Source organism: Canis lupus, chromosome 3 (assembly GCF_011100685.1).
Source record: "Canis lupus familiaris isolate Mischka breed German Shepherd chromosome 3, alternate assembly UU_Cfam_GSD_1.0, whole genome shotgun sequence".
NCBI classification, from domain to species: domain Eukaryota; kingdom Metazoa; phylum Chordata; class Mammalia; order Carnivora; family Canidae; genus Canis; species Canis lupus.
In genome coordinates this window covers 61,031,723-61,043,861 of record NC_049224.1, presented here as the reverse complement: position 1 = coordinate 61,043,861, position 12,139 = coordinate 61,031,723, and the positions used below count along the sequence as shown (strand labels likewise).

General features: G+C 62.6%; 1 protein-coding gene across 1 annotated transcript; it reads left to right on the top strand.

Moving 5' to 3' along the window:
* The first annotated feature begins 4,826 nt into the window (after window positions 1–4,826).
* Window positions 4,827–8,478, top strand: HMX1 (H6 family homeobox 1). Its single transcript, XM_038532101.1, has 2 exons — window positions 4,827–5,211; window positions 7,823–8,478. Exons 1-2 carry the CDS (start codon window positions 4,827–4,829, stop codon window positions 8,476–8,478), a joined length of 1,041 nt encoding a protein of 346 aa, XP_038388029.1.
* The last annotated feature ends 3,661 nt before the right edge of the window (window positions 8,479–12,139 follow it).

Genomic DNA, 12,139 nt, shown 5'->3' with positions numbered 1-12,139 from the left:
TGGTGCTGGCTGTGATGTGGGGAGCAGACCACTTGACAAGCCACTGAGGATGTACTGGGCTCTCCTCAATCCCCGCTCTGGCCTGTGCACCAGCTGACAGTCACTGGACACTGGAGACAGGGACCCTCTGCTTGGCCACTGCCTGCATCTGAACCCTCCTTTGTGCTTGGCCATCTCTCATCCACCCTGCATGTGGCATCCCTTCCAGGTTACTCCTCCTAAGGCTCAGCCCAGCCACCTCCCCAGTTAAACAATCTTCAGTGGCTCCCCATTGCTTTACAAACTAAGAACCATACTCTCTAGCTTTCCGTGCACCAGCCCTCTTGACTCAACTGTGTCTATCCCTGCTTTCTGCACCCCAGCAGCTCTCCCACATCATGCTGCCCTCGCTTCCACCCCCCTTCATCTCCCTGCCTGTGGTGGTATGAAGATATGAGAACACGGACACTGGCAGAGCTGCTCTGAAGAATCTGAAGTGCTGCGTGAGGTTGCATCTATATAGACCCTTTCAACCCAGGAGTGCCATTCTGGGGGCATGCACCAGAATGCATCCCAATGACATACATAATAGCAGAAGCTGGCAGCACCCTAAACATCCCCCAAAGGGGCAGTCAACTATCCCTGGGCCTCGCAGTGTCTTTTCCTGACCGACTACAGATTTCTCAACCCATAATCTGACGGCCCTCTTACTGACAGATGGGGTCCAAGGCCCCTCGTCTTGAGCCTTGAGGGGCCCTCGGCCTGCAGCGGTCCACAGAGGATGGACCCCAGAGGAGCGATGCTCTGAATTTTCAGGTCAGGCTCTGTGTCCCTCTCCCTCTACCCCCTCCATGCTTCTTCTGGAAACCCAAGTAGTGTGAGAGCCAGGTCACGTGGAGAGGACCCTTGTGGGGCTTCTTCAGCTGACTCCAGCCTCAGCCCTCAGACGGATGGGCCACTGGGGCTTCAGATGCATCTGGACCTCACCCCCGACCCCCACGTTCAAGTCTTCCAGCTGAGGCCCCAACATCGTGCCCTGGAGATGAGCCACCCTCAACCCACAGACCCCATAAGCCACTAACATTGATTATTGTGTTACACCACCAAGTTTTGGGGAAATGTGTGACTGCAGTCATAGGAACCAGAACAATGGCATACGTGGCTGTTGGGTTAGTACATAGCGATTTAAAAATCAGTATGAAAAATAAAATAAAATAAAATAAAATAAAATAAAATAAAATAAAATAAAATAAAATATAAAAATCAGTATGACATTTACCAGCACCCGTAGATCTCAAATTTGCACTTTAACCCCCCCCCAAAAGAGAGAAAGAGATAGGGGAGATATGTAATGTAAATTAATACACAAGAGCATGTATGTAGGATGGCATGAGGGGGAGCTAAGGACAAATGGGATTGGGGTCAGAGATGAAGGAAAAGTAAGACAAAAATCTGAATTTAAAAGTGGACATTGCCCAAAATTATTTTTTTTAAAGAAAGCTTATTGAGACCAAACACAACAGGTGGTGGCCGGCTGCAGTTTGCTGACTCCTGATCCAAGCTGCTGGGATTATTTGCACTAGCACTTCTTTGCATTAAGGGGCATCCGTGGTTACCAGCCCTGAGTTCGGCACTTGGGACATGGGGGACAAGGCACGGTCCCTGCTCCCCTGCTGGCTGTCCAGATGAGAAGAGCACGGGTATCCTCTAGGACCATTTGCTGGGATTCTACAGGGCCCCCCCTGCACTGGGGAGAGAGAGTTGGAGGAGTAAGCGAGGAGGAGAGTGGACACAGAAGGAAGGGCAGCTGTGGAGGTACTTCACACAGATGGAGACAGAGAGGTGACAGCCTGACTTGGAGGCTCTACTCTTCTGCACCAGGAGTCCCTCCGCCCCGTGCTCACTCATGGGTGACCGAAAACTTGAGCTCTGGCCCCTTGAGCGCCAGAAATCCCGCTCAGGTCAGGGCCTGACAGAGCCGTCTGGAAAAGGTGTCGGGACCACCGACTGCCCCTGGAGGCTGTCCTGGGCTTGAGAACAGCCAGCCCCTCGGAGCTGGCCGCCCGTCTGAACGCACAAAGCCTGCGCGAGGCAGTGATCCCCGGCTCTGGCTCGGTGAGCAATCCTGTCTCAGAACCCGCCTCTCCCCCCAGCTCAACGAGGGGCTGCCTCGGTCTGGTCTCCAGGGCTCTGGCTCTGGGACCAGCGCTGCTGGGCACCCCAACCGCTGCGGGTTGCTGCCTGCGGCTGCAGGGAAGCACCTCCGAAACCCCCAGAAGGCTGGTGCTGGGAGCCGGAGAGAAGGCCCACTCTCCTCCGCTCAGTTCAGCCTGTCTCCTCCCTCGCCTCCCACCCCCACCGTCCCCACCCTCTGTGCAGCAGAGACAGTGGGGTGACCCTGGTGGTGCCCTGTATCCACACTCGCTCCCCATCCTGGGCGCACCCAGCCTCCCTCCCAAGAGCTTGCCTTGGCAGGGCACTTACTACTACCGGAGGTTCATAGAAGAAACCTGAGCAGAGGTGAGGTTGGCCACACAGCCCAGAGCAGAGGGAATCAAAACCCAGGCTCCCCAGGAAGCCCCCACTCTTAAGATGCTTAGAAATGAGAGTGACAGCACCAATCTCTCCTGCTTGTGGTTCAAGAAATGTGCTGAATGTGGGCCCAGGACACCTTGCCTAACATAGGTAGTTATCTGGAAGGCACCCATCCTTACATCCACTGTCTTTTTATCCCCGTCCCTCTCTGGCCTCCGTCTCCTTAACTATCAGAAGTGCACTCAGATTAGACGGTGTCGGTGTCTAACCTGGGGCTAGCACTTCTCTTCCCAAAGGGCTGAGGCTGCCATTTCTGTCGGGGCTTAGCCTCTTCTGGATCCATCCTCAGGAGTTTCTCTGACCCTGGGTGCCCTCCGGAGACCGGGCTCTATCCACGTTTGCTAAGTGTCCTTATCTATGCAAAGTGGGAAGAGCCCTCATCCTTGTCTGCCTCCAGGCTGTGGTAGTCCTGGTATTTGGTGGTCTTTGCCCCTTCTGGGGCCAGAGAAGGTGGGTCCTGCGTAGGGTTCTGGAGACTGAAGGAAAGCACTCCCCATGTCCTTCGCAGCACCGGGAGTTGGCAGAGTGGTGAGCGGGTGACCAGGGGAAGCTGGCTCCTCAGCAGGTAGGGCATTACACGCACTCAGGACACGGAGGGGTGCATGGCCCCACCAGGAGGCCAGCAGAGTCCCAGGGCTATGCCTTGTCGGGGCCTCACCACTTGGTGCCCTGATCCCATTCCCGGGTATCCGCGACCCTGCGGTGAGGGGCCCTAAGCCCAGAGCACTGGAATGGGAGGCCTGCCAGAGCCACTTACCCTCGGGGATGGTCTCTCCCCTCCTCGCCTCCGTTTTCCTCTCTGGAAAATGGGGTTGATGCTTCCGCCGAGGTGGCTGATCGGGAGCTTGAAGCGAGTCGGGAGCTGGGCCTGCAGCCCTCCCGGGAGAGCGGGGGCAGCACGCGGTTGGAGCGAAGGCGCCCGGCTGGCACCGGGGGGCAGGATGTATCTCTCCGAGAAAACCCGCGTCGGATGAAACCGGCCCCACCCGCGCGACCGCGCTGCGAGCCGGGTCACAGGGTCGCTTCTGAGCACAGTTCCGAGAGTGGCGGGGGACGCCATGCACTTTTGTCATCGTGCGCCCTGCTGCAGAAATGGGAGGAGACTCCCCACGGGTTCGCAGTCTAGAAGCGGAGGCTCCGGGAGGGAGGTGGCCTGCCCCCAAGACCTCCGCGACCTGGGGCAGTGGCTGTCGTCCCCCCGCGAGGCCCGGGCTCCCGGGGAGGGGCGGCGGGATGCTGGGGAGGGGCGCTCACCCCGCGGGCTTTGGGCGCGCAGCGGGCAGGCAGGGCCACGCGAGCGGGGGTGGAGGCGAACCCTTCCTTACGTCCTGGGCCTCAGCCTGGGAACTGGAGACTTCTATGGCATCACATTTGGCATGGAAAGCATATTTTATTAAGTGTAAATATTGAAATATGCCGCAGCTTTGCAGCCCTGACACCCGGAGTCTTACAAAAAAATGGCTGTGACCCAGCCTCTTACGGTTCCTTGGAAGTCCCGGGGTCTTCAGGCCCCCGTGCACACGCACATCCACACACACGTGCACACACGCACATACCACACTCGCGAGCGCGCGCACAGTTACTCACGCTTGGTCCCACACTCTCCCCGCGGCCCGGCAATTACGGCCCCGGCCGGCCGGTGATTGGCCAGCCCGCCTCTCCTCGGGGCCCGCGGCCAATGGGCGGCCGCTCTGCCGAGGCCCCGCCCCCACAGCCCGCCCCCCCCCCCCCCCCCCCCCCCGGAGCGGGCCGGGGAACCGATCACGCGGGTCCGGCCCCGCGGCGACCCCCGCCCAGCCCTCCCGCCGCCCGCCCTCGGCCGCGCTCCGCCCGCGCGCTCGGCCCCGGCCCCGGCCCCGGCCCCGGCCCCGGCCCCGGCCCCCGGCGGCGTCTCCCGGCCGCGGCCGTGCTCCCGTCCCGCCGCCGCGTCCTCCGGCTGCGCCCGCGGCCCGCGCGGCCCCGCCCCTCCCCGCCCCCCCCGCCCCTCCCCGCCCCCAGCGGGCCGGCCCGGGCGGCGACCAGCGCGGCGACGTGAAAGGCGAGCGAGGCGGCTGCCCGGCCGGCTGTCGGCGTGCACCCCTCCCGGCCCAGCCCAGCCCGCGCGGAGCCGGGGCCCGACGCCTGCGCTCCGGCGGCCGCTCCAGGGCCGGCCCGCGTGCGCCCGGGGCCGCGCGCCACTGTCCCGCCGGGAGCCCCGAGCAGCCCCGAGCAGCCCCGAGCAGCCCGCGGAGCCCGCGGAGCCCGCGGCCGCGATGCCGGACGAGCTGACGGAGCCCGGGCGTGCCACGCCGGCCCGCGCCTCCTCCTTCCTCATCGAGAACCTGCTGGCGGCCGAGGCCAAGGGCGCCAGGCGCGCGGCCCAGGGCGGCCGCGAGGACGAGGAGGACGACGACGACGACCCGGAGGACGAGGACGCAGAGCAGGCGCGGCGGCGGCGGCTGCAGCGGCGGAGGCAGCTGCGCGCGGGCGCGGGGCCCGGCGGGGAGGCGCGGGCGCGGGCGCTGCTCGGGCCGGCGCTGGGCCTCGGTCCCCGGCCGCCCCCCGGCCCCGGGCCGCCCTACGCGCTGGGCTGCGGCGGCGCCACGCGCTGGTTCCCTCGGGCGCACGGCGGCTACGGAGGCGGCCTCAGCCCTGACAGTGAGTGGGGCGCGGCGGGGCGGCCGGGGGGGCCGGGGCCGGGGGCTGGGGTCCGCCGGAGGCCTCTCCGGGCCGCTCGCCTCCCTGCTCGTGCGTAGCGGGGCCCCCGCGGAACCCCGGCCTGGGCGGGCTTGGAGGCCCCCTCCCCGGGACAGGGTCCCCGCCTGGGCCCCGGCGTCACCCGTCGCCGCGCTCTGCGGTCCCGGGGCGGCTGGAGAGCCTGCGAGGAGGAGCCTGGGGACCGGGGACGCGGGCGGCTCGGAAGAGCGAGGGAAGGGAGTCGGGAAAGAGAGGGAGCAGCAGAGGAAGGGATGGAGGAAGGAAGGGATGTGGGGAGGAGTGAGAGAGGACCAGACACAGACAGAAGCCCGCGGGTGATGGTGAGGAGCCAGGGAGCTAACGGGCAGGAAAGAAGTGAAGACAAAGTAGAGTCCCCTGGGGAAATGTGAAGGGGCTGGAGCAGAGGGAGCCATCGTTGGGAGGGCCGCATAGTGGAGGGGATCATCTGTGCCCCCAAATCCCATCTCCCCCGAGAGCTGCACACATGCACACAGGGGCTGGGGCCTGCTGGCCCCCCTCTCAGTCCCCCCAGACCGAAGCCCCCAATCCCACCCCTCTCATCCTTTTCTGCCCCTCCCCCTCCTATGCCTTTGTTCCCTGCTGAGGGCTCAGAGGCTGGGAGTGGGGGGTTCGGAGCTGCTCACCCCTTTAGCCCTGAGTTCTGCTCCCTCTCCCCGGGGCTCGCTGCCTCTCTCCAGGGCCTGCCCTTTGGAGGAAGACCCCTGGGAGGAACACCAGGAAGCCATTCCAACTCTGTCCCCATACACAGACACACACACACTCAGTCCCTGCCAGCTGTGGACTCTTCCAGGCTCTTGTTCCGAAATCCGTTAGTGTATGCTGGGGGTGGGGTGGGCAGGCCCCTCTCACCTCGTGGATAAACCCCCCTCTCTGAAGTGGGAGTGACCCTTTTCCAAAGGGACCCACCTTACAGACCCCATGCCCGGAAAAGTCTGGGCATACACTTTCACATACACTGGATCTGGGCTCAGTGGTTTCCTGAAATCAAGTGATCGCATTTAGTGCCCCTCTGGGAGTGTTTCTGAGAAGGTCTGTTTGGGTGGAATGTAGTCCCCACCTTGCCCCAGGCTTTTCTCCCCCTGCAGCCCAGGTGGCAGCTCCTCAAGATGTGGCTTCTTATTTCGTGCAATGCGGGTTACGGTCGGGGTTTTCCACCAGAACCGGCAGGCCTGGCGTGGTGACTTGTGGTAGTGCATGGGTCTCTGTGAGTCTCAGGGCTTGGGGTGTCATGGGGAGGCAGAGGCTCCTCGTATCTGGTAGCACACACCACAGGGGTTGGGCAGGGGCACAGGGGTATGGCCCAAGCCACATACACAAGCCCACCGGTGTTTGCACACCTTGTAAACACACTGCCAGCACAGCACTGGCTTCGGAGGGCTGGAGGGGTCAAACTCCACGTAGACTGCCCACCTGCCAAGCCTTGGCAGAGAGGGGGGGCTCGGGCCAAGGCGAGGCAGAAGGGCAAACTGGCCCCGGTTGGCCTGAATCTCGAAGGCTGGCTGCTGCAGTCTTCAAGCGGGGGCCTGGAATCTGGACAAGCACCCGCATCGCGGGCAGATTCGTTTGCCTGGAGGCACTGCCCCTTGCCAGTCCTGGGGAGGGCATCTTCTTACTTGCGGGAGATCAAGTGGAGCCCCTGGTATTTGGAGCATGAGCTCAGGAACCCCTGTGGACCTCTGTAACCCCAAGCCCACAGGCTCAGCCACGGCTGCTGCGGTGGTTGGGGTGCTGCTGCGCGGAGGCCGCTGTGTGTTTTTGCAGAGCCCCATTTGTATGCGCCCTTTGAGCATGATTAGGGGGAGTGCAGACTCTCAGGTCTCTGTGGGCATTTGGGTGACAGGTGCAGGAAATGGGGACGGAGTGGGTATGCTAGTGTCACCTAGAGTTTTGTTTTGGGGATCCTTTGCATTTGTTTATTCTCCTTCTACGGAGTGATTCCATGCAAGCGGGAATTTCGCCTAGGCTACTGGCCACTGAAAGTGGATGGGGAAGGCCACTGCAGGTCTTTATTTCTGTGTCTGGGGGGCCTGGTGTGGGGCCCAGCGCTGGAGACTCGGGTGCCCTTGTGCTGTTTGTTTTCCAGCGCGTGCAGATCTGGGAAGGACATCTTTCCTCCCATGCGGGCGGGGGTCGTTCCTGCCAGGCTTTTCTGTGTTTCAGCGCGGAGCCAGTAGTTTTGAGAATCTCTCTTCTTTCTGTGTTTCTGTTTGCATTTTTGTGTTTCTTTTCTCTCCTTTTTCCTCTGTCGTGTTGGGGGGGTGGGATGTGCAGTTCTGAGCGAGAGTGTTACCAGCCTGTTGGTTTAAGGGACTGGGTATGGCTCTCGGGTCTTCAAGCTCACTTCTGCCTCTGCCTTTCCACATCCCTGGGTGAGATCTGGAGACAGCGGTGAGGGACGCAGGGCCCCGCGGGGGACCATTCCCCTGCCGGCGGCTCGGGTGAGCCCTGGGTCGGGGGGAGCCGCCGGCCGCAGCGATTGGGCCTGGGGATCAGCCCCGGAGCCAACCGTGTGCCCCTCTCTCCCCTGCAGCCAGCGACCGGGACTCACCGGAGACGGGCGAGGAGATGGGCCGCGCCGAGGGCGCCTGGCAGCGAGGCCCCGGGCCCGGAGCGGTGCAGCGAGAGGCCGCGGAGCTGGCAGCGCGGGGCCCGGCGGCCGGCGCGGAGGAGGCGGCGGAGCTGGCTGAGGCCCCGGCGGCGGCGGGCGAGGCGCGCGGCGGCGGCGGCGTGGGCGGCGGTCGCAAGAAGAAGACGCGCACGGTCTTCTCCCGCAGCCAGGTCTTCCAGCTCGAGTCCACCTTCGACCTGAAGCGCTACCTGAGCAGCGCGGAGCGCGCGGGGCTCGCCGCCTCCCTGCAGCTCACCGAGACGCAGGTCAAGATCTGGTTTCAGAACCGCCGCAACAAGTGGAAGCGGCAGCTGGCGGCCGAGCTGGAGGCGGCCAGCCTGTCCCCGCCGGGCGCGCAGCGCCTCGTCCGCGTGCCGGTGCTCTACCACGAGAGCCCCCAGGCCACGGCCGCCCCCGGGCCCCCCGCCGCCGCGCTGCCCTTCCCGCTGGCGCCCGCCGCGCCCGCGCCGCCCCCGCCGCTGCTCGGCTTCCCCGGGGCCCTAGCCTACCCGCTGGCCGCCTTCCCGGCCGCTGCCTCCGTGCCCTTCCTGCGGGCGCAGATGCCTGGCCTGGTGTGAGCCGCACCCGCTGGGCCCACTCCCCGTGGCCGCCGGGGACCTCCTGGGCGGCCCAGGGAGAGCTGGGGAGGGCTGGGGCGCTCCAGGGCCCCTCTGCGCCGGAGGGCGGGCTGTGCGCTGGCCACAGCCCTGGCCGAAGGAAGCGCGTCCAGAATGTAACGGAGATGTCTTCGAGCGGCTCCCAGACAGGCTGGACCCCTGGCAGGGAAGAGGGCATCACAGAGAGACAGTGCGCCAGGCAGCCCAGAGCCCCTGCAGGACGGGCCCCAGCCTGGCAGCAAGTTCACACAACCCCGCTGCAGCCAGCGAGTGCCCAGGCCCAGGCCGCTGCCTGGGCCGCAAACAGGCTGTCCGAGTGCTCCCGGGTGACTGCTCCCCAACACAGCCCCCACCCTGACATGAACGTCCCTTCCCAGGACTGTGCAGGCCCCCCCCGAACAGTGGGCCTCCGGGAGGACTGTGATAAGCCTCGTGGCCTTGCCGGTGGGCCCAGCAGAGGGAGAACCCCAGGGAGAGCACCCTGTGAGGGAAAGGGGCAAAGACCCGGCGGGGTTGTACTTCTGTCAGAGTGTCCCTTCCGAAGACAGGGCCGGACTGGGGCATCTCTCCTGGGCCGTGGCCTCCAATTCTTCTGGCGAAGACTTTTTTTAAAAATGAATCTACTTATTTGCGTATGGAATAAAAGGGACTTTTCTGGACTGTTTCTGCTGATTTGTGATCCCAGGGGCAGGGCTCCTCCTCTGGTAGCAGCTGCCTTGGGTGCCAGCTGTCCCTCCTTCCTGGAGCTCTGTGCACTGCTGACCAAGGACCGAGGACCGGTGGGAAGGTGGAAAGGACAGGAAGGGTCAAAGTCTGGGGACTCCCCGCTTAAGCCCCCACACCTGGCTCCCAGCAGGACCTCAGGGAACTTTGTGGCAGGCAAGGTAAAGGGGAGGGGAGAAGGAGGGGACTGTGTGTCCAAGGTCCCATAGTCCAGAGGCCTCCACAAAACCCAGAAGCCATGAGTCAAGTGAAGGTAGAACCTTTCGGTGCTCTCCTTCGGCACAAGGGGTGCTGGCTGTGTAGTCCCCCACACCTGCTGCCCCCTTCGCTGAGAGCCATCTCTAACCATATGGGGTTTTCTTTTGACCAAAACAAAACCCCAACACTCCCTGCAACACTCCCCAAAGATGGGGAAGGCTGCTCCCCAGCCTCTCCTCACCCCCTGGACCATCTGCAATCTCTGGCAAGCTTGGGAGGGTTCAGACCTGTGGGCAAAGCCCCAGCTCAGGGCCTGAGTTTATGAGCTCCTAACAAAAGCTTATTCTGATAGCCTGGAGTACAGGGGCTGTCCAGCCTCCACTGGCCCCAAGATAGACCGTTACAGGGTGAATACTGGGTCCCCTGCACAGGGGGTGAGGTGATGGACTCTGTATTGGGTGTGCTTCTCTGGCTGGGGAGAGAGGTCATCTGCAGCTAGAAAGGGTCACCTCTAGCAGAACCGAGGCCCCTTGAAAACCTGTCTCTGTCTCAGCTTCTGGCTCCCAGGTTGAGATGCACAGCAACCGGGCCACACTGGGGCCTCGGTGTTCTCAGTGGTGGCGCCAGACGGCCCAGAAGGCGCCACAGGGGTCTTCCCTGGGCTGGCGACCCATCTGTCTGTTTGCCCCTGCCATCCAGCTCCCTGACCCGGAATCATCCCCTGCCCCAATGCCAGTCAGCTCCCAGTGCCCTGAGGCCAGGCCCAGAAAGTGTGGCTCCCTGGGGGGGGGGAGCCTATGGCTTAGGCGGTCCTTGCCCCTCTGGGTGGCTGCCTTCCAGCGCAGTGCCTGCCTGCAGCACAATGGCATAGAGATTCCCAGGGTCCCTCCGCCCAGCCCAGCCTCCTCCTCAATAGGTGCATTTACAGTGACCACCTCAGCCTTCCCTGAGTCTTTCCGGGGCTGGCTATCCTCTTTTTTGGGTGGGTGGGTGGGTGGGTGGGGGGGGTAGGGGGGAGCAGACCCACGCTGTTTTCCAAAATAGGTTTCACTGGACTTTAGGAAGTACCTATAATCTACTTCAATAAAACAAATTTGGTGTTATTTCCAAAGGCTGCGGCTCCTGGTCAGCGGCCAAGGGGGATATGGGGTACCCAGGAGTCTCCTCTCCCTGCCGCTCCAGGGCCAGCACAGACACATCCCTTCATCTCTGCTCCATCCCACTCTCCCCACCTTCAAAAGCCCTCCACACTCCCACCTGGGGCCCTTCTCTGTTCTTCTGTTGCTTTCGTGGTGGCCTCAGACAGTCTGCAGATGCACCACTGTCAGTTCTGGTAAGGATACCACAAACCCGCCTGGGCAGAGGCCTCTGGGGCCAGCGCAGGTCCTGCAGGGAGCTGCCATCCACTCTGGCTCTCTGCCTTCTTGAACCAGGCAGGTTCCAGTGCTCCAGGAACACCCTCTCCACCGTACAGACAGGAAATGGTTTTCGGGAACAGCTTTGGTCATGGGGACTTTGGGACCTCAAGCGGGACAATGAAAGCCCAAGTCAGAGAGGTTATCACTACAACGCAACCATTTTATTTAACTTTGTGGCCAATGAGGGCACAGTTCCAAGGTGGCCTGGCGACCTCCGCTCACCACTGAGCACCTGTGGCGGAGAGGTCTTGAGGAGGAGGGTCGCCTCTGCAGTAGGTCTCCAGCAGGTGTCCCTGGAGGCTGCCAGGGCCACAGGTGCAGGAGAAGGTGGAGGAGAGTGCAGATGCCTTGTCTAGAAACTCCCCTCTGCCTCCCGGGAAGCCAGTCAGCCAGCAGACCCGTCCAGACCTTCAGTTGTCACCTGGACACCCAGCCTGTGTCCGTCACTGCCTCAAACAGAGAAAGGGTCCATAGCTGCAAATTCAGTGGAAGAAGGGCTACGGCTTTCAATGGAATAGTGAAAAGCTGACCTGTAGAGAGGGTTCCTTGCCTGTGGGCTCTGAGGTCCTCAGCTGGAGGGAGCCAGGAGGTAGAAAGAGGGGCTGTCTGCTGTGTGGGTGGGGCTAGGAGCCAGGAGCCCAACTTTGAAGCACAGACAGTGGGTGCAAACTGGAGTCAGTCCGGCTGGGCTCACAAAGCTGGCTCTGCCCCATACTGAGCCAGCATCCTGGGTGTCTCAGCAGGGCTAACACGAAGCCCAGGAAGCCCTAGAGGGCGCGCGGGACCAGGCTCCAGCAGCGTCCGTCGCCAGGAACTCAGGGCACGCAGCTCAGCTCCTGGAAGAAGACGAATGTCTTCCAGGTCTTTCTACCACACCTGCCCTCCCTGCTCTTGAACCCACCTCACCTCTTTCTTAAAAGCAAGGGCCATTCCCTGCCACGGTGGACTGCCCTGGGGCTGCAGATTGCAGAGTCCCTGAGCCTGGGCAGGGCCAATAGGTCCTGGACACCTGGGGCATGCCCACCCCCTCAGTGACTTTGAGCAAATCCCTCCTGCCTCCAGGGCTTGGTTTTCCCCAAGACAGACCTGTGTGAGGATGGTGGTCTATAACCTATAAAGGCTTCATTTTCTCTGACCCAAGCAAGATGACAAGGTACCCCAGGCCAGTGGGGACACCCTCCCACAATGATGTGGGATCGGGGGAATGACCCTGTGGGCACCTCTCACTTCTCTGTCCTGGCACTATGAGAGCTGAGTTCCCACCAGCACTGCCCTGAAAAGAA